Consider the following 26131-nt stretch of genomic DNA (forward strand, 5'->3'; position numbering starts at 1 on the left):
AAGCCAGACTTTATATTATTGTGGTTCCACTCTGGACAGCAGCGCCATAAAGTCAACTGTATTATCTGCTGGAAGACTGTGTATCCATAAAAAAGTTCAGTTCTGTTTTTCTAGTTAGTCTATCACAAGTTCTGAGTCTATAGTAACAGGAAATGTCATGCACAATGTGCCATGTTTTAGCAGTCCCAGTGATGATCTTAATATGACCTGTTTTGGGGATTTTATTTTCATGAAAGGGAGCAATAATATGAAGATGATGGCACGTTTCAATTCTCTTTCGTAGCTGTTCGGTTTAAATATCTCCATGCTTAGCTTTACAGCTGCCAACCTAAAACTGTTTTAGGGAATTCACACTTCACCCAAGGGGCTTCATTTTTCTGTTTCTCAGACATGCTTGTTTTTCGGAAGTAGTTATCAATACCGTTTTTTTTTTTTCCTTTCTTCAAAGTTCAAAGCCTCCTCAAGATAAAGCTGCGGTTTGTGGTAACATTTGAAACCTATAAGAGTGCCAGCTGCCTGTGGCATTGAAGTAGTACAGTTCTAACACTGTCTGATATCAATGCCACAGAAGAAATTAAATATACATCATGCACAGGCTGTTAAGGCTTTTGGAGATAACCGTTAACATGTTCCTCTGTGAATAGACCCAGGACAAAAGTGTCCAGGCACTAAAGGAGCACATATTTAACATAACTTATGCAATATCCTAAAGTGAGCCCCAATGCTTCAATGGAACAAGCATTTTTAGGGGGATATAAAATGTAATAGCAAAACCTAATGATGGAGAACTATTAGGTCAATGATAAATATATTAAATGGTTATTTCGTCATTAAAAGAAAAATATTAAAGGTGCCCTGACATGGTGCTCTTTGGATGCTTTTATATAGACCTCAGTGTTCCCCTAATACTGTATCTGAAGTCTCTTTTATATAGACCTTACTGGTCCCCTAATACTGTATCTGAAGTCTCTTTTATATATACCTTAGTGGTCTCCTAAATTCAATTTATTATTATTATTATTAATACTGTATCTGAAGTCTCTTTTATGTAGACCTTACTGGTCCCCTAATACTGTATCTGAAGTCTCTTTTATATAGACCTCAGTGGTCCCCTAATACTGTATCTGAAGTCTCTTTTATATAGACCTTAGTGGTCCCCTAATACTGTATCTGAAGTCTCTTTTATATAGACCTTACTGGTCCCCTAATACTGTATCTGAAGTCTCTTTTATATAGACCTTTGCTCGTTTGAAAGCCTTGATGTCTCTCTCTCATGGGTGGGCCAAATTCTCTGGGCGGCCAAAGCAGAGAAAGGGGAGGTAACCTTGCTCCTTATGACCTCATAAGGAGAAGATTCCAGATCGGCCCATCTGAGCTTTCATTTTCTCAAAGGCAGAGCAGGATATCCAGGGCTCGGTTTACACCTATCACCATTTCTAGCCACTGGGGGACCATAGGCAGGCTGGGGGAACGCATATTAATGTTAAAAACCCTCATAAAGTGAACTTTTCATGCCATGGGACCTTTAAAGGCTAATGCTGTAATGCTGTAGTTTGGATTGAGAGGGGCTTTGGAAAGTGAACTGACTGATTGTACGGTCACTCTTCTGAAGCCCCTGCTCTGTGCTTCCAGATCCAGTCACCCTGTTCCCGTTTTACACCTTGCTCAATTGAGTCAATGGAGACACAGATAGTAGAATAAAACCGGGAAATTATTTGGCCTTCAAAATAAAACACTGGGAAACATATTACTTTAAATTAGCCATGGAGTGAAACTGCAATTTAGCCAACTTGAATTGGCCTAATAATATGGGTGGTAAAGAATAGGTTAGCCTACACCCTGGCTGAATAAGGAACTGACCTATAAGAGCATATGCATTCAGGGGAAGTAAACAGATATGTAAACGTGTTTTTTTAGGCAGGAGCAAATATTACTTTGCAAAAACAGAAAATGACACAATTTCACAATGGGCATAACTTGCAGTTTCTATATATTTCTAAGTTTCTACATCATAAAATTTGGGTTTCTTTCAAGCAAATTGTCAAAAGAAATAACGTGGAGGTTCACTGCAATGCTCGGCACAAGTAAAATAAATGATCGGTTCACTAGGACTTTAAATGAATTTGGGTGTTTTATTCAAGCATTTGAAAAAAAAAATTATAAAAGAACGTTGAAAGTGACATATATAACGTGGGAAAAAAGTGACAAAAAAAGAAAAAAGTGACAAATACGTTGATAAAAGCAAAAAAAATGTTGAAAAAAATAAAGTTTTCATTTTACATTTTGACCCAGTAAAACAAAAAGTTGCACAGTCGACGGGAAGACAACACGAGGGTTATGAAATAGAGAAATGGTTTACATTAGAGCAAGTCATTACCGGAAACAGCGCTCCCTTCATCGTCGCTGCCTTGACAGCAGCTCTGGTTCTCACCTAGCTCGCGCTGACAGTCTCTCCGCGAGCAGAGGCTCTGTGTAACGGCTTTAGTCTACACTTCAGCCCCGGCGTCTGGTTCTTCGGACTTTCCATTTTTTAAATATCTCACCGTCTCGAGTGCGTTGAAAGACGTCAGAATTGACCTGAGAAACAGCAAGTGAACACGAATTATTTTTTCTCTTTCTTTTTCCCTTTATGTGGTTGACTGAATTTGAGCGTCCATCCCAGGTAGCCTATTCGCCGTGGTGTGTGACGCCAGGCTACTTTTCTTTTCTTATTTCAGACCTCTGGGTCCGGTTTGCGTAGAACAGTCAGTGAGTGGAAGTTCTAACTGGAAGCTTTGGGCATCAGAAAGTCTTGTAGTCTACAGGAGGAGACCCGAAACCTCGACTACTGACAGAAAAACTACGAAAGGTAAGCCTAGGAAAAATACTAACTTTATACTTCTAGAAAAACAAGCTAGGCTATAACAGTAACTAGCCTATATGCTATAAAATTAATTTAAGCGTGACTGATAATCATTTGCACCTTTTAAAACAATATTATGGTAGCGTTATCACTAAAATATAATGCTATTTAAATTTGTTTGTTTTTAAGGAATATATTATTAGGTTGTATGAATTGCTTATCCTGTATAATAATGTGTTAGGCAAGCTTACTGCCCATCGGTGTAATTTGAATCAGCATGTAGTTAGTTAGCCGTTACCGTTTTTTAGATTAGCTATATCCATTGCTTGGTTAAATGGCAGTTCTCTGTAACTCCTGTGTGTTAGTTAATATATTTATTCATCATTTGTTTCGACAGTAACCGTTTGTTTTATGTATACCTGGGGTCATAAAGGCATCCTTATCATTATTTTAACAGGGTTCTAGCAAGCCTTGTGTATGTTTTGTTGCCGCCCTCATAGGCTATAGCCGTATCAAGAGATGGTGTTTGGGATATGGTGGTGACAGGCACATATCAAAGTCAGGGATGAGGCTTTTGTTACATCTGTAGTATGTGGTTTCCTGTCAGGCCCGAGATGCACAATCAAAAGTCCTCACTCAGTAAAAAAAAAAAAAACGTGTGAAAAAGCCTAAATAACACTTGGAGCATTGCACCATTTGTAAAACCAGCACATGCACATCAGAGATGCACTTCATGTTTGAAATTGAAAGTGAACAAATGACAAAGGTTGACATGTTATTTTTCTTTCTAAATGCCTGAATCCCTAAAAATGCAAATATTGCAGGATGTGTGACTCATTGCAGAAACCCCTTGTCTTTTGGGCTGACCTCATTTTTCATAATGAGGAAAAGAAAGCCCCTGATGGCAAACTAAACCCTGTGACCCACACCTAAGGACACGCTGGGGGTGATTTAGGCCCAGATAACAGGCTGGCTTTTGTGTGTGTGTGTTTGAGTGTGTTGTTTTATTGATTTATTCATACCCCCAAAGGAAATATTTGCAGCATTCCACCTGCTCCTCCAATTTCCTCACAGAGGATGGCAAGATACATAGAGGAACACATATACACACACTCACGCAGACATGCACACTGCATCGCTATGGTGCTATCATGAAGAATGCATGTTCCTAACACAAATGTAGCCTCGGGAACATTCCACATCAGCCATATTAAAGTTAGTCTTCCACTTCAAGTTGATACCTTTCTGTGCAGAGGACTTTAATGCTCATGCCTGCTTTAGCGCAGCTCTGCCGGGTCAAATTTGATACTTTGTTGCATCTGGTGAGAAGAAAAAAGTCAGAGTCGTTATGAATACTTGTATTAAGATGTCACTTCAGGATGCTTCCTCAGTAGCTGATCAGTATATTACTGTAACCTGTTATCTTCACACGCAAGTCCTGAAGTAATACTGCTGTAAATCAACATAGCCACAGCATGCCAGCTGCTGCTCGTATTGTGCTTTAGGGAGGCAAACACAAATCTTACCTTGTAACCATGTTGGCAGCAGTGCACAACACACAGTGCAGTCTTCATGCAGCAGCAGCTTTTGCAAAAAGACAACTGCAAATTAGGTCACTGTGGGTTCTTTAGGGGAAAAAGTTAGCAAGACTTTTTTTCGGACCTGTTTTCTCAGTGTGGTTAGGTTGTGTTTTACTACGGACACAACTTTCAGTATATAGTCATTCTGTGAGTGTGAATGTTGCACAGAGATGGAGAGCTGTGTGTGTTGGCTTAAACAGCCTCCAAACCAGCCAGTGATCTTTGACCCTAATTCACGCTCACTGTCACTTCAGCTCTAAGGCCTGACAACAAAGAGCAGCTTTTGTTACTTGAATTACTCTTCCATGCACATGCTTTGCTCCTTCACTCGGCTGCTTGTATAGGAGTGGGGTAAGTGCAAACCGAAACTCTTGCAGGACAAAAACCAAACCACAAATTTAGTCTACTGTGTAAATGTGAGGTGCAAGATAATGAAGTAAACGTTACTTTGTGTCAGGCTTTAGCTGAACCAAGGAAGTACTATAATACAACCGGGACTATTTCATTCAGTTGAGCAATCAGCAACATAGAAGGACAGACATGAAAAGCGGTCGCCGAAAATGTGACATTCAGGTTCTTTACTGTACTGAAAACAGGTCATATCACAGTATTTGAAGTTTAGATCTGAGGTGCAGCTGTAATTTGGAAGCCAAGTCAGCCTTTTGATAGAATTCATAGTCAAATCTGACTATTATCTTTTAATTATTCAGGCAATTTGTCCAACTGCAGCCTGTGGCCTTATATTAGAAGGTGTGTGACGTGCTTGCAGCTCTGGGAGGCTGGACTAATGGGGTTCTTTGAGTTAAAAGCTAAGATTCAGATTCAGATTTTTATATTTTTTCAATATCAGTTTTATTGTCATTCAAGTATGTTAAAAACACGGAGGAGTGACATTTGTGACTCTGACTCAGCAATGTACACAATAAATAACACATGTCCTAGCTAGAATGAAGCAAGAAATATATTCTAAAACCTTTAATACACCGAGCACAGTTAAAAACCGAGCAGCAGTTAAAGAATAGTGCATCAGTGCAAGTGCAGAGGACAGCCTTAAGTCTGAGTTCATAAGCCTCCCAGCCTCTGGGAAGAAGCTTCCCTTTAGCCTTCTTGTTCTGGCTTTGAGGCTGCGCAGCCTTTCTGCCTGGTAATATCAGCATGCTAATATGCTCACAATGATGATGCTAACATGCAGTTTTTGGTCATAAACCAAACAAACCACTGGACAAGATTTTGACTCAATAAAGGCGCTAGTGCAAAAGCCAAGTCTTCTCCAAAATCATGTCATGGTAATCCTTCCAATAGCTGTTGAGATGTTTCACTAAATAATCAAAATGTTAACCTCATGCCCAAGTCAGTAGGCCTCAGCTTCTGGAGACCATGAATGTACAGTATATGTAAAAAAGATATTTCAGTCTGGACCAAAGTGGTAGAGTGAGACGGACATTACTAGTAATGTGGCCAAATATCAAGACAAAATTGCTGCACCTCTATACATCTTTAAAATGTCTCAGACTTTCCTTTGTTCTCTTCCCACTCTGTCTGTCATACTTATCAGCTCTCTGTGTCACCCTTTTATTTTGGCTGCCATTTCACTTCATGTGGTCACACAAGACAAGTGTGAGTCAGACCTATATGATACAGAGATTAGACAGACACATGGGAAATTTTGCTGGAAAACACAAAGCGACAGTCGGGGGTGTCGGGCCTGTCTCGTTGACACAAGCATGGGCGGATGTAGGATATGCATGCATTCACACAAAACATAAACACGCATCAGGGCTCTAGATCATCCTATATGTGTGTAGGAGTGACGAGTGCGGTGAGGCAGCAAGTTTCAGGATGAGTGTGGACTTGGTGCTAAAAAATTAAAATTAGAAAAGTCTACGGTATGTGAGCAGCGCTCCAGTCTGCGTCTCGCACGCTCATTCATTTATGCCAGGCTTTGGTCAGTGCCTCTCTCTCTCTCTCTCTCTCTCTCTCTCTCTCTCTCTCTCACACACACACACAAGAACTGGGAAGTGAAAGAATAGGGGAAATTCTTGCGCTGAATTGCTGCCTGGGCGCTGTGCAGGGACAATAGAGAGGGTGTGGGTGTAGAGAGAGAGTTAGTTTGCATGTCATGGCAATTCAGTGAGTTGAAATGTTATATGAGAGAGGGAGATTACAGTGGTTTCAGCTGTAAATAATGTTCTGTTGACAAGACCCTTACAAAGTAAGAGTCACTTTTTTATATTAAATAAACATACATACATACCCTGTACCCTCTAGTGCAATGGGGTTTAAGTTAGTTTAGTTTCTTTCAATAATCTAAGCCCTTTGACATATCTTTTTAGCCAAGTACCCCCTGAACAGCGCAAAACAATTTTAATAGAAATAAAAAAACCTATATAAAGAAGTACAACACAGTGTTGCGCCATCACTGTCTGATTTACTAAAAACCACCTTGCAACTAAAAAAAACACTGTTTACAATCCATCTCTAAATTCTTTCATTATTATAGTAAAATTATTTTAGGAATTATGTGTGACTGATATTTTTTAAATGCACTTTTTTTAAATCTCACAGTACTTCAAGTACCCCTAGGGGTATGTGTACCCCCATTTGAGAAACACTGCTCTAGTGGTAACACTTTTTTACAGATTTTCAATAAGGGTACAGAATTTAGGGTAGAACTGAGCCTTCCACTGTGTTTTCGCACCTGTAGCTGCCCATGGCTGGGGTGACACTGACCACTTCCCTCAGTGCTAGATTTCTTCGTCATCAATTCATTGTCTATAGTCAGAGAGCCGTGATGAGCGGGATCTGGTCGAGGCGGACATGAGTCACTCATGAACGCCGTAGCGTGTGTGAATTCACCACCAGTGTGATGCTGAATGACTGTTGTAGAATCTGTGTCATCACCTTACCCCCAGACCCGACTGTGTAGTCCTGGTTTGGTCTAAATGAGGCCATTGTGGACATTGTTTTAGTTATGTGTAGTTATCTAGGGTTTTCCCTGGCTCAGAATGGGTCGTCAAACACTGCATTCGGATAAATTTTTTGCACCAATTTATGGTGGAAACGTTTTTATTTATGTGAAGGAAAACACCAAATTCAGGAGGCAGGTGACAATTTAAAATATAAAAAATATAGTGGAATATAATGCAGTCAACAGACCAAGCTCAGTCTGCTCTGTATTTTCTACTGCACAAGAGGCGTGATCAACGGGCATGGTTCAAATGTGTACAACCAATCAGACTAACGATCCGGTGACGTACTTTGCTCCATTCTTTTGGCCACCAGCGGGGCTCGCTGGTAAATTAGGCTTTTACCAAAGCTGGTCGGTAGTAAGGCAAACACATCCTTCTTTTGTAGGAATATTTCCAGGGCAAGCTTCTGTTCTGTTTTCAGAGAAAACTTGCCTTTGCTGCTTGCCGTCGCTTCTTTATCGTCATCGTGTTAAACCTGCCAGTAGCGCGCCAGGTGGATAAGCCAGTTTGTGATTGGTCCCCGCAGATTTGTAACGGAAGCAGGATAGAAAAAATTACAGGTTTATTTTTTTTGTGGCCATTTTAGGCCTTTGTTTGTGACAGGACAGCTTAGATATGAAAGGGGAGAGAGAGGAGGAATGACATGCAGCAAAGGGCCACAGGTCGGAATCAAACCCGCGGCCACTGCATCGAGGACTGAGCCTCTGCCTATGGGCGCGCGGTCTACTAGGTGAGCTAACCAGGCACCCAGAAAAATTTACAGGTTTCTAGCCTGAGCTGCAGGGCGAAATCAAATCGCCGGCAGATCAGTCTGGGTTTACCCGGTTTAGTAAAGGGGGGTTTTCACATGAAAAACAACCCATTTTAAATGTATTGTCTCCGTCATGGAAGTTTCAGTCTTGGGTCACATGATGACAAGCTGAGTCATCTACTGTACGGGACATAACCAAGTTAACTTCTTCTGCTTATTTCCAATATCGAGAATTAACTCATTACTCAATATAACTTCCAAAGCATTTTACTGTATCACAAAATATACTAATATTTTTCAACGTAACACCACATAGCCGTAGAACAAATCCACATTTCCCACCTGTACCTTAGAGGTAGGTTTGTGCTGGGCTATGGTACTATGGTGCAACCACAGCAAGTTTCTGCATGCTCCAGCGTAGTAGACCGCCACCACATTGTAAGACCGTGTTCTCATTTAGGGGAGAGTCGGTCAGGCCTAAACCAATTCTGGGTTGTAGCCTCTATTTTCACCATATAAACGGGTAAATGTCAACCGTTGTCTTTTTTTTCTTTTTTACTGAACTTTCTGAGCAGCTGAGGCATGTTAGATATTTACCAGAGGGTATGTCTACTGTAGCTTGCTAAGCCACTATGCCAAATGATGTAAGTGTGTATTAGTGCCATCATAAAACCACTGTGAAAACACACCTTAGCACCTTTTCCCCAAAAACGTTTTTGTCGCTATTGAATTATCAAAAAGGGAAGTGCCAAAACCACAAAGTAACCAAATTATGCTGTGTAAATTTAAAGAGGTAGCAGTTTCACATGAGCTCCGTGCGCATCAACTGAAGTGAAAGTCTATATTTTATATTGTATTTATTATAGTTTTTTGTTGTAGAATAGTAATTACTGTACATGACATATTAATATTAGTATAATCTTAATATTGGTATAATATTACTTGTAAGTTCAGTTAAGACTCCCCCAACAATATATCATTCAGCTTCAAACTCTGCTGTATTCGTTTATTTTGCCCAAAGTAAGTAAAGATTAAGTTGTCGTGGAAAATATAAAACTATAAACATGCACTATTTGCTGTACACAGGATTTAGTCAAAGGGGAAGAGAAAATGCAATGTGTGAAACCTGTATGCAGTAAGTCTAATGTATGCTGCATACCTGCAGTATTATTTTTCTTTCATTGAGAAAGTAATGTTAGAATGAGCTTAACAAATCAAACGTATCCTAAACCAGGATTAATCAGATCCAAAAAGCAAACTCAGAGCTAAAACAAGCAGGCAAATGCAAGCCTTGTGTAAAAACTGCATGACTGTCATGATTTATGACCACAGAGCAACCTATTGTATCTGTCTAGTATCTGATGTCTTTCATGTAGTCATGTTGTTGTGTTTAATGTACTGTATATATGCATGTATTTATGTGAGGCTGTGTAGACTGTGGCAACAAAGTGCCTTGCAAAAATCAATCTCTCAATTTAAACACACTTTAAAGACTAAAATATAAAAACTAACAAAAAATAAAGGCATAGAATAAGCTTTGGCAACAGTTTACACTAGGGATGCACCGAATCCAGATTTTTGGGTTTCGGCCGAATACAGAATCCACTGGTTAAGATTCTGCCGAATCTGAAACCAAATACCGAATCCTCCTCCCATCCTCAGTCCATTAACACAGTAAACGCATGAATGAAGTAAACAACGTCCACAGCAGTGAATGTTTCATTTTATTTACCTAAAGTTGCTGCATTTTGGCTGCTGTCTGGAGATTCCTTCATGCACAACTCGTATTCTTTCCGATGTTTCATACCAAATGTTGTAACAGCGGCCATGTTGTGTATTGTTTAGGGTCCTCGCCACCACGAGACAAATCAGCATTGCAGATTGAACATGTAGCTGGACTTGAATGGCATTCTTTTGACTGAAAGTACTGCCAAACAACAACTTTTTCTGCTCACGAGTTCCATTTCCACTTTCTCACAGCCTACTGCATTGAACGTTCCACCTATGTAAACACCTTCCCGTAATCAATGGCGCCGTCATTACGTCGACCAGCGTAGTGCAAGCGCAGGGTTCGGTTCGGTGGGAAAAAAATCTAAGGTTCAGCAGAAACCGAACCCCGTCAAAAAGCCCAATATTCGTCCGAATCCAAAGCCGAATCCTGGATTTGGTGCATCCCTGGTTTAAGGTGTAGACACATTTAGCCGACGGCCGACCGTTGACAGAAAACCCCGTCGATATGATCAGTCGCGTCCCTGAGGTCCAAAAAACTGCCACGGGACACACTCACCCGAAACCATCCAAAATGAACGCCGACAGCCCCCTAGACTGACGACGGCACGGGATACACCGAACAGATTTGAGTCACTGACCTCGCCAGACTGTCCCACGGCCGATAATCGGCCTGGTGTGTCAGCGCCCTTAGACTACCAGGGGGCCCAGACTCTGACACTTACAGGGAGGAACTAAGTTTGTTGCATCATTCTAATCACACCCTCTTGGTTTCAAGCCCATTTGGAATCCTCTTATTACATTGTTTGAAAAATGTATCGTGAATGTCAAACATGGATATACATAATAAGTAATGTACTGTATTTTAAAAGAAGTGGTGGGAATGCTCGTCTTTAAACATGACATTTAAACACATGCTGGAAACACTACTTTTGCTATGACACTAAGCCATGGGTCAGACTTGTTTTTCCCCCGTAAAGCCATGATTGCACTGTATTAGTATGCTACTGTAAGTGCCCCCCATAATCTGCCTCTGCCCCCATAATTACTGACTTTACCCCAACACAGTGATAGCTGCTGAAACTTTTACCTTCAGTGTACATGGACAAATGCATTCTCCCATACTGTGTTTTTTTAATATGATGTATTCTGTTTGTACTGTTTGGGGTTTTTACAATGCTGCACTGTACAATTTCTTTTTTTTCTTCTTTTTTCCATCACATAGTGCTTTTAATTTATCATTTTGACAAGGAAAGTAGGGACCCATAGCATGAAGCATTACCATGGTTAGGCTATATCTGGTCTATTTTATCATTGCATTGCACTATTCCAATACTGCATGATACTCATGATACTTTACTGCCATTTTATTGCCATTTACTGACTTTATTACCTATTATTTGTGCTATTGTAATAGAATACTGATGGATACCATATTTGTAGGTTTACCTTATTTTCTATTTTTACCTTATTTATTTATGTTCATAGCATCAATACAGCATTTACAATCTTAATCTCGTATTTGTACAATGACAATCAAGAGAGTCTATTCTATTGTGTTCTATTTACAGTATTAGAATTGGCTCCTGTAACCTAAAGCTAGAACATGTATTTTAGAACGGCATATTTGAGTTCAAAGCACCTTCAAAGTCTGGGCAGTAAAAAGCTTAAAATACAACCCTGTTGGTTTAGTTTTATGCTTTGCAGCTATACTGAGCTTGATCATGAGTTAGTTAGTTAGACTATTGCTGTATGGAGTTTTCAGACCGCATGTTGAAAGATTGCTATTTTGCAGGGCAATTAGAAAGCAAGAATGCTATATGAGCTAAAGGTTAGCGAGCATGATCGAGTCACCCAGGAGACTGATGTTAGCAGCACTGCTGTGGTTGTTTATCAGTCTTTCTCTGAGTGGTTGTCCAAGGTTCAGGTCCTTCTCGAGTATCAGGTGTTTATTCCAGCGTACATAGTTATAAATAGCCAACTGACCCCCCCCCCCCAGACTACGGAGTGCTGTCTTTTTTTCTGCTGCTGCCTTTCTGCTTTTGTCTGTAGTTCCCATCCTGTGATGCTAAGGACAACCGCGACTTCTCCGTTTCCCCTTCAAACCCGCGTCTGCACCACCACATGTTCTCAGTGTTACTTACACAGCACAGGAACTCCACACAGTCGTTTGTTTTTGTTTTTTAAATTGCAAGGTGTCTGCGCTGTGACAAAGCTGGCATACATTATATCATGCAGGAAAAAAGTAAAACTAAGCTTAAATGAGATGGCATGTTTGATAGAAAATGGAAATGACAGAAATGAGTGTACGTGTGTGTGGTTAATTGACACATGCTGTGTGGTGACAATCACATGATTCTCAGTGAGTGTAATATGTCGTAAAGGTTTTTCTTTTTTAGGGAAATGTATACTTTATTCTCTTTTACTCTAAATACTGTAATGACTGCAGTGTATTAATATTGAAACAGTCAATAGCAGCTATTTTACTTCTTTCCTTCCAACGAGAAACCAACTTGCTATAGATGGAAAGACTGGTGTGTGTGTGTGTGTGTGTGTGTGTGTGTGTGTGTGTGTGTGTGTGTGTGTGTGTGTGTGTGTGTGTGTGTGTGTGTGTGTGTGTGTGTGTGTGTGTGTGTGTGTGTGTGTGTGTGTGCGCGTCCGCGGTGTGTGCGTGTTAAAGGGAAAGACTGTTTCCATTGATAACGGCACAGAAAGGTCCCTGTGTGAATTTTGAACATGAACTCATTTGTATTCATTGATAACAAAGCAGACGTCGTAGAGACTTTTTGTTTTCTACAGGATGTGTGTTTGCACATAGAAAGAATTAAAGGGATATTCTTGTTTTTCAGTGGAATTTGCCTTTTACAGTTCAAATCTGACAGGAAATGCACCCAATGCTTTTTCATTTAATCCTCCACTTTATCAGCAGCCTTGAGGTTTCATTGAAAAGTATTTTTTTTTTTTTTTCGCTGACTGACTGGCTGCTCTCCCTGTCGATGCAGAATTACTATATGTGTTCCTCTTTTACAGCTGCATTTCTCTTTCTCTCTTTCCCAACGACAGTTGTTACCAATGGAGCCCCGACTGAGAGATAATCTGAGGGTTGTGTTTGTCTTGATCATCTTCTCGGCAGGTGAGATAACCACACTGAAAAAAAAATGTTAAGTAGCTCTTTTAGCTTCATGTTCATTGTCACAACTGTGTTGCTAAACACTGTAGCTCTGCTGGGCCTGTTTCTGTATGTGGTATGTGTTGTCAGGTGTAGACATATTCAGGAAGAGACATTCAAATACAACATATGATAAAAAATTTCAGACACCACATGATTACTCTGTTGATGATCTGATTAGAACAAAACACAGCCACTTCAAACTGCTATAACTTGTAAGTGACAGCATTATGGCACACATGTCATAAAACGTGTGTAATGAATGACCATTACCAATGTGTTAAGTTAAATATTTTCATGATAGGTGTAGCATTGCCGGCATTAGGCACCTGAAGTGCGTCAATATGAAAATATTTTGCCTATATGAGGAAAACATAATTTGCCACCGATGCAGTTTCACTTGTACCGAGCAGTGTGTGAGGGCCAGTATTTTAAAGTGCTCATATTATGCTCATTTTCAGGTTCATAATTGTATTTTGAGGTTGTACCAGAATAGGTTTACATGGTTTAATTTAGAAAAAACACCATATCTTTGTTGTACTGCACATTGCTGCAGCTCCTCTTTTCACCCTGTTTGGTGAGCCCCCTTTTTTAGCTACAGAGTGAGACATCTCACTTCTGTTCCATCTTTGTTGGGAGTCGCACATGCGCAGTAACTAGGTACTGCGCAGTACTTGCCACCTCGTCTTCAATGGCAAAACACTGCTACAACACACACAAGTTCACCTTAATCTACAAAAGAAATTGTCTAAGACGATATCTAGTCTCATATCACAATATCAATATAATATTGATATATTGCCCAGCTTTTGGTATAAGTGCGCCCTTGTTTAAAAGAAGTCTCCCGGCTAATCCTGCCTTGTACTGACCGAAGTTGGAGAAACAGCTAGCTGATATTAGCTAAAGTGGTTAGCACACACCAAATGTTTCGGCCGATGACGTAGATAGCCCTGCCGATTTTGACCAGCTCACCCGGAGACTGAAGGCAGGACACATTCAGAAACCCATATCTCACTCAAAACAGCATGGATGTTTTTTTTTTACAAGTTTGTATGCGTGTGGAAGCACCAGAGACACAAAATAAAACTCTTTTTATACCATATTTTTTCATAATATTGGCACTTTAAAGCAAGGCAGGGTATATGGGCTTCGTTAATGGTCAAGAAGAGTTTGGCATGGTGAAATGATGTTCAAATCTCATTTATTTAGAATGGTATCTGTTGTTGTAAATCGGCCCTTTGTAAACCTGTGTATAAACTCTGCAAGAGTACAGACTCAAAGCAGAAAGCCGACTGTGTGGGTAGGCAGGTGTACTGTAAACAAGGCAATTCAAAGTCCTTTACATAAAACAAACAAACCCTCCTGTTGTCCTCAGGTCAAATTTGACCCATTTTCAAAAAGTTTCTATATCAGAACTTTGGGTTTCTTTCAACCAAATTGTCAAAAAAAAACATGGATGGTTCCATACAACGCTCTTCATAAGTAAAATAAATGATCCGTTCATTACTTTCATTGAATTTGGGTGTTTTATTCAATTTTATAGCGTTTGAAGAAAACTTTAAGAATGTTGAAAAAATTGAGAAAAATGTCAGAAAAGGGGGGAAGAAAACGACAAAAACATTGGATAATGTGTCCAATAAATGTCAGGAAAAGTGACAAAAACATTTTATTTTGACCCAGAAAAACAAAAAAGTTGCATGGTCGACGGGAAGATACAAGGGTTAAGGAGCAGTTAAAAAGGTGTTGAAGGGAATATAAACACAGCTAAATAGGTTAAGACAGGTAGGACATACAAGAATAAAAGCTTGTTGATGCTTTAAATACTTAAAAAAGGTAGCATCAAACAGAAAAGTCTTCAGCCTCGATTTAAAAAGAACTGAGTGGTGCTGCAGGGTTCTGGGACTTTGTTCTAGATATGTGGTACATAAAAATGAACTGAACATTTATACAAGTCCAAAATGTGACTGCGACCAATATTTGAGCCCATAAGAAAATTGGAAGGTGTGGTTAAAAAAAACTGTTGACACACTGATTTTCATTATTTTTTAGAACAATATCTCTAAATCAGAACTGGATGAGATCCAGTGGTGGGAAGTAACTAAGTACTTTTACTCAAGTACTGTACAATTTTGAGGTACTTTACTTCATACATCTACTCCACTACAATGCACTCTCCTACATTTATTGGATACCTTTAATTACTAATTACTTTGCAAATTCAGATACATAATAAAAAATATAACCAACAAATAAACGATGATGTATTATTATGGATGAAGATATGTATTGATCCCTTAGTGATCCCTCAATGGCAGTAGTGTCTAAATTAAAAAAATAAGCCCCTCCTTTACCAGCTGCAACAATAAGGTGATGTACAGTGAATATATAGACATTTGGAATTTGGTTTTTGTACTTATACTTTCAAACTTTTACTTTGAATGCCGGACTTTTACTTGTAACAGAGTATTTTTACATTGTGGTATTGCTTTTTTGACCTTACTTAATCTCAGTACTTCTTCCACCACTGATGAGATCAGTATTTCGTGATGAACATGTTTTGTAGTGGGAGCTCATCTGTTGAAACCTCCAGTGTCAGCATTGCATTCACGACTCGTATTTAGATTGAAAGTTTTTTTATAACAATAATAACGCTTCAAGGAAAACTAAACATCAAGCCACCTTTTGTCTATGTGTGCATACTTTTGTCTCCTTTTAGGTTCAAGTGAACATGACCTGGACTGGAAGTTCTGTGGCACCTGGCGTCATGGCAAGGGCTCCCTGATGCTGAACATCAACCTGACCACAGGCTGCAGCGAGATCTCAGTCTCGGCTAACAATAGCTCTCTGTCCATCGACGGGCAGATCACAGCTCAGTGTAGACGGTCTGACAGGATTCCCCTCGGAAAGTTTGGACTGGAGGAGGAAACTCCATTCTGTCTGTACTGGGAGCCAATTCTTGACCAGTTGAAGCTGCAGCTGAATCAGAAAGAGGAGGCAAGACAAGGATTTGTTTGAGAAATTTCCATGCATTGCGACGTTTAAACATTATTATATAACCGTTTTTGTGAAGACAAGTAAACCTTTCAGGTTACTTTATTTGTTCACTGGCAGTAGGGAGTTGAGTTGGTAACTGGAGGGTTGCTGGTTCAAGTCCCGATATTCCAAAGTTTTTTTTTCTTATTAATTTTTTTTTTTTTTTTCCTTTCCTCCCCCTGCCAAGGTATTCTTGAGAAAGGCACCGAACCCCCAACTGCTTGGGGTGCCTTTCCATGGGCAGCCCCCTCACTCTGACATCTCTCCATTAGTGCATGTAGAGGTACTGAGCGCGTGTGTAATTCAGGCCTGTGTGTAATGTGTATAATAATAACAGAGTGAAAACATTGTAATTTCCCTTGCGGGATCAATAAAGTATAAATTATTATTATTATTATTATTATTATTATTATTATTATTATTAGATTTGTCAACTCGGAAAACATTCTAAAAAGTGATACAAGGTACTTGCAAGTACTTGTAAAAATGTTGTACCTTTTCAAAGCTGGCTCAGTGTGAGAGGATGGCAAGCACTGATCAGTTATTCTTATTTTGCTGTTCAGGTTGGAGGAGAGAACCTTACTCTGTGCTGGCCTGCCAGAATGCAGCGCTCCTGCTGCACTGATCTGTCCTACGGTGCCAATGCAGACGAAGCACGCTACGGCATTAAGGATGGAATGGTCAAAGCTGATCCTATGTCAGACAAAATAATGACAGCCTACAGTTTTAAAGGAGATCCCATCGACTGCAGTAAGGAATAATGAATTAATTAATTAATTTATCAAGATGAAGGTTTTACTGATTGTACATACATTGAAGATGTTCTGGTTTATTTTCTGCTCCTATGAGTCGGTGTTTCCACATTGATTGTTACACTTTTTACTTTTTTATGTCACATGTATGTAATAACAAAAATGACTCAAGAGTTAATTCTACCCAATCTCCAGAGATGATACAAATGGGCTTTAGAGTCAGATTTTGATTTGAGTGTCACAGTCTAAATGTTGAACCTGTCAAATTCAAAACTGGGCTTCTTTTGCAGAGACATTATGTGTTCAAGAGAGCCAGGGATCCTCCCAAGTCAACATGTAATTTCCTCCTCTTTTTTTTCCTCAAATGCACCATCACATTGACTGTCGAAGTAGCATGACTGTGTTTTTGTCAACATCCGCTGTTGTAGAGCTTTATGTAATCAAGGGGACTTTGACTAAAAACAGGAAGCTAAACTTTATACTATATAAGGGCGGGGGCTACAAAAATAACCTTTCTTCTTTTAAAAGACCATGTGAATCCACAGTTTTTTAACCTAATATCGTGGTGGTGTGTGGTTGTGTGTCTCCAGGGCGTCCAGGGCTCAGCATCCCTGCCCTCACAGCTCCGAGGTGGAGATGAAAGAGGATTTCAGAGGTCAAAACGTCACAGCGCCTGTAAGACTAACACAACAAGAGTTCAAGTTTGCTGTGTTGTTTTTGAAATTGCAGATGCTTAAATTTCTATTTCTTCAGAGCACATTAGCTGCATATTCAAAAACTGAAGCACATTTCCTCTGAGACACAATCAGAAACTTTAAATTAATTTTTACAAATTATACAGCTTGCTGTTGTTTCATTATTGGCCTGAAAATCTAGCCACACAGTGCTCCTCTTCCTCTCGACCATTCTTCTTCTCCGTCTCTGTCCTGCTCGTGTGTGTGTGGTGCTGGCCGCCGCCGGGGCCTGGCTGCTTGCTTGTTTGCCTGGCGCCGTTGGGTCACGTGACGGTACAACATCAAATCACAAGAGGGGGGAGGAGGAGCAAACTGTGCCTGCTCCGAGCGGCGCTGACACAGACAGCCAGGTTGTCTCTTTGATGAAACCGCAGTGGTGCATACTGGAGAGAAACTGAACTATCGATCTCATTACACTGGTATTGATCAATATCAATACCAAAGTTGGTATCGATATTATCAATATTTGGATTGATCCGCCCACCACTAGTACACAAAGTCTAACCTGGTTGGTTTTATAATAGATCTGGCTTTGAAGATGAGTCTGGCTTGGGCCCTCTACATTAGCATAGAAGATCACCCCCCCGCCAATTCGCCAAAGTTGACTCTGAGTTCACTTTTGCAGAGCGGTAGCGGAGATGCAGTTGTAAAAAGCTGCCGGTAAAACCCAGCGTTAGAACGTTAGAGGGTACGGCCGCTCTCTCTCTCCCTCTTACTTGCGCCCAACACACACACACGGACTGCAGGGTGCAGTTCAGTGTGGCGCCGACTCACGCAGATCGCTCTCTTTCTGTCTTTTTTTTAAAATGAGTCGGAAGCAGAAAGCAAAACCTAACTTTACTTTTAATGATATTAAACAGAAATGTTCTCCCCTCGTCTTAAAATGGTCATTAATCAATATAAAAGCAGCCTACTTCCTTGTTTACTACTGAAACACTTGGTTACGTTGTAACCTTGGTTCTCTGAGTAAAGACTATTTTTCCAGTCCTATTTCTTAATTGAAGTTTTCTTTAAAATGTTAAAATCTTGTCTCGTTCTCGTGAACCCAATCTAGTGTCTGATCTGGTCTCGAGAACCGAGTGTCTCGTCACACCCCTACTCTAAACGTATAACATCCTGAGTGAGTATGCTGCTTCACTCCTGTGACTGGGTTTAGCCATTTTTAATCATTGGTTTACTTTATAGCAGGTTTTTAACCCAGCAAATGAGTAACTGGGTTAACATTTTCATTTTAAGTCAAGGCTGGTGGTCATTTAGTTGAGAAAATAAGTGAGAGGTTAACCACATGAAAGTGAATGATAGCAGCAAGTAGAGGATGGATTTTGAAAGCAGACAATTGTCCTCCAAACTATCTTAAAATATGGCCATTTGTGTAAGTACCCGTCAATCACCGTGCATATCTACTAATTACAGCATCACAAAAAGAGCAGCAGGGTGGTTCAGGTCATTGATTCAACTCCAAATTCGAAACATTAAAACATTTTAATTTGTTGAACTACATCCTGTATTTATTGAAATGGCCAAGAAGCGATGCTTGGTTTATGGATAGCGGTTTTCCTGTTCACTCTTCATGCATTGACTTGAAAGTGAATTGACCCCAAACCCTGGTATGCTGGCTCTAACTTTGCAGTGGTCCTTTCTCTGTGTATATTCTGTTTTCCAGACCACTAGAGGTGTATCTGCAGAATCCACTGTCACTGTCTATCTCCCCCCTGCTTTAAAAACCGCTGCAAAACTGAGAAGCAAAGTAATCTGCACCTTCTTCAAAAACAACTCCCTGTTCCAGGTAAGGCTATGTCCGCCCTCAGTCAACACAGCAGCCGTGAAGAGATGTCCGCATGACTTCACACACCGTAGTGTTACCATAGTATTTTTCTTGATCCAAGCCTAGACTTTGAAATAATATATCAATTCTACTGACATGACGTCTACACTGAAATACTGTTATATCAGGGGAAAGGTAAATGTGTGTTTGTGTGCGTGTGTGTGCGTGTGTTCCAGAACGGTCACAAGGAGGACAGGGTTCTTGATAATGTGGTGGAAATCACTGTGGAGAACGAGGTGATCGTTAATCTGCCCGACCCAATCAGGATTGGTTTTCACCATGGTGTAAGTGTGTGTGCTTGTTGTGCCTTTATTGTCTGAATCAGTGAGCGTCCACATTATATTGTCTTGTTATGAAGAGTTGAGTTGGATATATTTCACAACCTTCTCAAATGTGGGTTTTCTGCTGAAAAAAAACAACCACACACGCTCCTTGCCTGTTCCATGACGTCAAACTTCGAGCCGTCCGTCTACCTTATGAACACAGAGAACACACAGAAACCACTTGATGGTTTATTTTCTTACCTCACATGCGAAAACAGATGGTGCTGTCTGTGCGCTTAGGATTGTCTGTTGTTTTCTCTCTGCAATGCACACATGCACATAAACCAACCGTCTAGTATCATACCTGTGCCATATCTGTATTATTGATATGAAAGTGTGATTTGAACTATCTGTGGTGATGTGTTCACGCATCAAGACAGATTTTACATGTAGAACTTGATTAAAGCGACTAATTACAGTGGCGGCTCTTTCAATTATTACTGAATCAAAGGACATAAAAATGTGCAGCATCTTAATGGGAAGTGATTACAGCTCACATCTGTCTCTCTCTTTTCATTTCAGAAAATGCACTTAAGGAGATGTGTTTCATGGGACACCAGGAAAGGTTGGAACTCTTTAGAACCAACCATATAAACAACATATATCTGTATTTCCCTGTTTATTCACTGTAACTCCCGTATATGATGTTTAAGTATTTTTAAATCTGTATTTGTCTTTGTGCAGATCCGTCACAGGTCAATTGGTTGGAGGATGGATGCAAGACAGAACAGAAAGGACCCAAATACACCGAGTGTCTCTGTAACCATCTCACTTACTTCACTGTTCTAGTGGTGAGACATGCAGCTACTTTATTTATTATTTTTTTTTGCACAAGAAACAAAACATGTATGCACAGAGCGTTATTAACATTGATCAACTACAAAACAAAAACATTTTACATACACATACACACTATTACACATATAGAAATATAAACATATATGCTCATATGTTGGTGTATGAAGGCCTTGTTGCTCTGCTCATTGCTCTGTGTCCCCTGACAGCAAATGGAGCCTCGCCCAGTGCGCCACCTCCTGGCACTGACCGCCATTACATCTCTGGGCTGTGCTGTGTCTGTGATCAGCTGTGTTGCTCTCATCATTTATCTCTGCAGGAAGAGGTAAGACTACTTTTTGAGAGCGTATGCAGTTTATGGAAAAAGAAAAATATATATAATATATTTTTTTACAATTTAATAACCTACTCGTTTGCATTCCGCTCTCCTTCTTGCAGGCGATCAAAGGAGCAGTCCATACCCATCCACTTAGGCTTAGCTGTGTCTCTCGCCTTCCTCAATCTGCTCTTCTTCCTCACTGGTATCCTGGCCAATGTGGGAGGGGAGAGTGTGTGCCCCTGGGTGGGGGCGGGCCTCCACTATGCCCTACTCAGCTCCTTCACCTGGATGGGCATAGAAGTTTTCCACACCTTCTGGTTGGTCTACATGGTTTTCATCCCCCCCCCAAAGCCATATGTATGGAACCTGGTCGGCTTTGGTGAGCATGTGAATTAATATTTCTACAACTGTACTTCATGGCACATTTTTTTAAATCAAGGTTTATTTTCATTTTATTTAGTTTTTTAAATATAAACAACACAGTTTATGCAGCAATCAACGGGCACATAAACTCAAAAGTCTGACCCATCCCATGGTCAGGATGACAGGCAGTTTAAAGTGATGCAAAATACAAAGGTTTACACTTAAAAAAATAAATGTATAAATAAATATATATATATATATATAATATTATATTGCAAGAATGCAAGTGCAAGCAAAAAAGGATATGGAAAATTAGTGAGATTGTAAGTTGATCCATTTCAGTTTGCAACTGAGCATCTAAACCATCTACAAAGTCTAAAAAGGGCCTCCACGTTGAGTAAAATTTTGATGTAGATCTTCATGGCTCGTGAAGGTAAACGGTTTATTAATGTGTGTCCTTTGAAAATTCTTCTCCAGTTCTCCCTGCTCTTCCTATAATCATCCTGGCTGCAGTAGGTGACATTTATGGAGTGAGAAAGGTGGTGCCGAGCGATGACGTCTCCAATCCTTATCTGATGTAAGCAAGATTATTTGAACAAGATATTTGCTGTAGAGAAACAGACACAGCAGTGCCTGGATACTGCATGAATAAAAGCTAACACAGTAAATCACAAAGTCCCACAACCTGTGTTTTGTCAGTAGTCGTCAGCAGGAATATGATGGTATGTCTGTTTTTAGAAAAAACTGAATTCATTTGAACATTATTCTGGCCTTTTATTCGTCCCCTTTGGGATTATTTGCTCTGAGTGCATTTGGTGTTTCCAGGTGCTGGATGAAAGAGAACCACGAGGCTCTGCTCGCCCACTATTTCACCACTATGACGATCCTGGCCGTCCTGGTGTCCTCGGGCGTTGTGATGCTCTTCCTGGTCTACAGGGAGATCCGCACCAGGGAGGAATGGAGGCAGAGCCGTGTGGCTTTTCTCAGCATCTGGGGCCTCAGCTGCCTCTTTGGGACAACTTGGGGTCTGACCTTCCTGGACTTTGGTCCGCTCTCTGACTTTGTTCTCTTCCTCTCCTGCATCCTCAACTCGTTTCAAGGTCTGTGCTTGCGGTGTACTGTGCCAGTTAAAAACATATAGACTTCAGTCAGTCCACATTGTACTTGCCGTTTATATTACGTTGTTATGCTTTGCCATCAGCTTCTATCCACTTATGTTATGTTTATGATTTGTATTTTCTTCTCATTTACAAGAGACCATACCACAGAACTATCACAACAGGACATACTTGCATTTTCACCCATTATACAGCGCCACCAGACTTTTTACATTACGTCGTTTTCACCTAGGCAAATATACCGATCCAAAGAGTAAAAAAATACTTAAAATAAAACATGACAAGCTACATATTCTAGTAACTGCAATCATCTTGGTATTACCACATTCACAGAAGGTAGAACTATATATAGTCAGGAGTATTTTCATTGTTGGCACAGACATTGGTGGCCGTGTATTTGGGGCCAGTGGTCCATTGTATCAGTGTGGGAATGAGACAATGGCCATGGTTAATCAAGGCCTTCTGTTACTGTTGCCTATCAGAAGGAAAGCAGTTTCCTGTCACATGCAGGGGGCTTGTTTTTGATTCATCTCCAAAAATTCAACTCATTAACCCCATTTTTGCTGCACATTGGTAGTTCAGTAAGATAATGTTCCATGCCAACTGGGTAACGTGACAGTTTGATGATATAACAGTTCTATTTGAATTTTATTTATTTATTAAACATGTAAAGAAATACTTAGACATTATACACGACACCCATTTGCTTTCTTGCCGATAGTTAGGTTAAGAAGATTTATACCACTCTCATGTCTGTATGGCAAATATGAAGCTGCAGCCAGGGGCCAGCTAGCTTAGCTTAGCATAAAGACTCCTGGCCTAGCTCTGTTCAAAGGTAACAGAATTCACCTAAAAAATCCTTGATTATGCGGCACGTTTTCTTAAAAAATGCGATGGAATATGTGGGATATTTATGCAATTTTATGCAATGAAATTGCGGGAACTTGCAAAAACTGCGAGAGAAAAAAAAAGTGATTCCCCCAACACCCTGCTTTTCGATGATGTTCACGTCGCGTAATTACGTCACTTCATAATGTTCCCATGGTAACAGGGGAAAATGGCTGCTCTTGTGTGAAGTAAACACAACATTTTTAAATGTTTTTCTGGAGGTTCTGACTAGTCTTAAAACAACTCAAACCTAAAGTGAAAAGCTACAGAAAAATGGTTTTAATCGACATCCTTAGAAATAAAACCAGAGATTACTGGCAGGCAAACTTTTACTTTATAAACAGAACAAAACAAACTAACAGTCGCAGTTCTTTAAAAATGTTTGGGGATACACATAGCAACGTCCTGGGACAGCTAATGAAGCTAATGGAGTAGATTCTTCATTTACATTGCACATCTTTACAGTACACGTTTGTTTGTTTCAAAATTCAGATAAGTAACAACATTCTACAGTTACTATATATTTTGATTATTTTCTACCTAAGATCAGTTAAAGGTAAAGTTAGTTTTTCCCACCGGAAGATGTCTGTCTTGTGTCATTTACATAAAGTATATGTATGTATGTATGTATGTACAGTATGTATGTATGTATGTATGTATGTATGTATTTAAGACCTGCCTAAACTTACCTTCCACTTATTGCAAAGGCTTTTAGCCCAGTGATCCTGGAAAAGGGGAAATAGAGAGAACAAAGCAATGATTGAACCTTGGTTGTGGTCTGTTCTCCCAGGTTTCTTCCTGATGCTGCGCTTCTACATGCTGGACTGGATACGGAAACAGGCTGGGGGCTCTGCTCTGGGCAGCACCAGCACCGGGTCTACCAGGCAACACATGCTGCAGTCCCAGGAGAAGAGTTAGATGGACTTAAAAACATGTGGCACATCAAAGCTGCAGCAGTCAAGCTTTTTATGTTAAAATACAGTCTTCTTATCAAAGTAATTGACAAAATGGAGAAAAACGCATTGGCTGTGACTCTGTAGATTCACTGTTTCTACAGCGGAAGTTTGGTTGTCAGTTTTGGTTGCTGCTGAGTGGAGTGTCATCATCCCACAACTAGAGTGACTCAAAACAGCAGTGAGCGAGCTTTCCATACGTCCTACGCCTCTCATTCTTCTGGTATCATCTGGTTTTAAACATCACAGACCAGCTGGGTTGGTAAACACAAGCACACTGAGTCAAATTCAGACATCGCCTTATTGGAGCACCAGCTTATCAAGTTAAATGACTTCATTCTTGTGGGTGCAAATTGTGTTCATTAGTCATCTCATGAGGTGAAGAGTAAGCAGATTGTCCCTTGTGCAATACATTACTTTTGTTTAATTACAGCCACAGATTGCACGTGCATGGGGACATAGTTTTTTATAAACACCTTGCTGGAAGTATTTTAATCAACAAGATCCATTCAAAACTAGGGATGCACCGCATCCAGATTTTTAGGGTTCAGTTCATGTGTTTATGTGAGGCTGTGTATAGACTGTGGCAACAAAGTGCCTTGCAAAAATCAATCTATTTCAGTTGAAACACACTTTAAAGGCTAAAATATAAAATCTAACAAAAAATAAAGGCATAGAATAAGCTTTGGCAACAGTTTAGACTAGGGATGCACCGAATCCAGATTTTTGGAGTTCGGCCGAATACAGAATCCACTGGTTAAGATTCTGCCGAAACTGAATACCGAATCCTACTCCCATCCTCAGTCCATTAACACAGTAAACACATGAATGAAGTAAACAACATCCATTTTATTTACCTGAAGTTGCTGCATTTTGGCTGCTGTCTGTAGATTCCTTCATGCACAACTCGTATTCTTTCCGATGTTTCATACCAAATGTTGTAACAGCGGCCATGTTGTGTATTGTTTAGGGTACTCGCCACCAAGAGACAAATCAGCATTGCAAATTGAACATATAGCTGGACTTGAATGGCCTTCTTTTGACTGAAAGTACTGCCAAACAAGACTTTTCAATTCCATTTCCACTTTCTCAAAGCCTACTGCATTGAGCGCTCCACCTACGTAAACACCTTCCCGTAATTAACAGCGCCGTCATTACGTCGACCAGCGTAGCGCACCTAGTACAAGCGTAGGGTTCGGTTCGGTGGGAAAAAATGTCTAACCCCGTTAAACAGCCCAATATTCGTCCAAAGCCGAATCCTGGATTCGGTGCATCCCTACTTAAAACTGGTTCACAAAATGTACTTGATTTATGACACCATCTCTCAGGAACTCCCAGTACTCCTATTACAGGCCTGGAGCCTATCGTTGTAGAATAACTAGACTGGCTCTGGTTATAGAAGAGAAAGAATTTATTTGAGGTATTTTAAATTGTAAACTGGATATAAAGAGACAGAGAAATGTGAGGATCTTCAATAATTTCCATTATACTGTACTGTCTGCAAAGAAATTTTTTTATTATTATTATTATTGAAGCTCTCTTTGAACCTTAGATAAGCTTTTTTATTTTATTTTTATTTTGTACTGCGTAAGCATTTGTTTTATAGCTAATTTTAAGTCTTTTTAGCACTTTAGATTTTCAATCTTTAAAAGAAAATGTATGTATAGATCCTCAGTTGGTTGTCTGTTGTTTTAATATGCATAGTAGAAGACATTTCATATACAGAATGTGTGCATTGTAAAATATTAGCTGGATATAATTTTACAATTAACATAAAACATAATTATCAGGTCTTTATCTTCAAAATGGACCAAAACTTTAAATTGAGTAGTTTTTAATTATGTAGTCCGATTTAAAATAGAAATGCCCTATTCCTGTATATATTATTTGACTGTATGACGTTCATTTCATCTCCAGCAAAACCGTCAAGTTTGTGTTTAGATAGTGTAATATTTGCACTTTTTTATTTTCCAAGGTGAAATTGTATGT

At 39.9% G+C, this 26131-nt stretch overlaps 1 protein-coding gene across 3 annotated transcripts; it reads left to right on the forward strand.

The window, feature by feature from the left end:
• The first annotated feature begins 2394 nt into the window (after positions 1–2394).
• adgrg1 (adhesion G protein-coupled receptor G1) lies at positions 2395–24965 on the forward strand. 3 transcript variants are annotated; one of them, XM_039795612.1, is made up of 16 exons: positions 2396–2591; positions 2718–2848; positions 12934–13003; positions 15756–16033; positions 16636–16822; positions 17115–17160; positions 17415–17499; positions 19222–19344; positions 19560–19667; positions 20229–20271; positions 20391–20497; positions 20711–20826; positions 20940–21199; positions 21661–21760; positions 22009–22283; positions 23980–24965. In XM_039795612.1, the coding sequence occupies exons 3-16, from the start codon at positions 12943–12945 to the stop codon at positions 24105–24107; spliced, it is 1917 nt and encodes a 638-aa protein (XP_039651546.1). In that variant the 5' UTR covers positions 2396–2591; positions 2718–2848; positions 12934–12942; the 3' UTR covers positions 24108–24965. The 3 variants fall into 3 exon arrangements, with proteins under 3 accessions (XP_039651547.1, XP_039651546.1, XP_039651545.1); XM_039795611.1 differs by having other exon boundaries at positions 2396–2848; XM_039795613.1 differs by lacking the exon at positions 19560–19667 and having other exon boundaries at positions 2395–2848.
• The last annotated feature ends 1166 nt before the right edge of the window (positions 24966–26131 follow it).

Source organism: Perca fluviatilis, chromosome 3 (assembly GCF_010015445.1).
Source record: "Perca fluviatilis chromosome 3, GENO_Pfluv_1.0, whole genome shotgun sequence".
In the NCBI taxonomy this organism is placed as follows: Eukaryota; Metazoa; Chordata; class Actinopteri; order Perciformes; family Percidae; genus Perca; species Perca fluviatilis.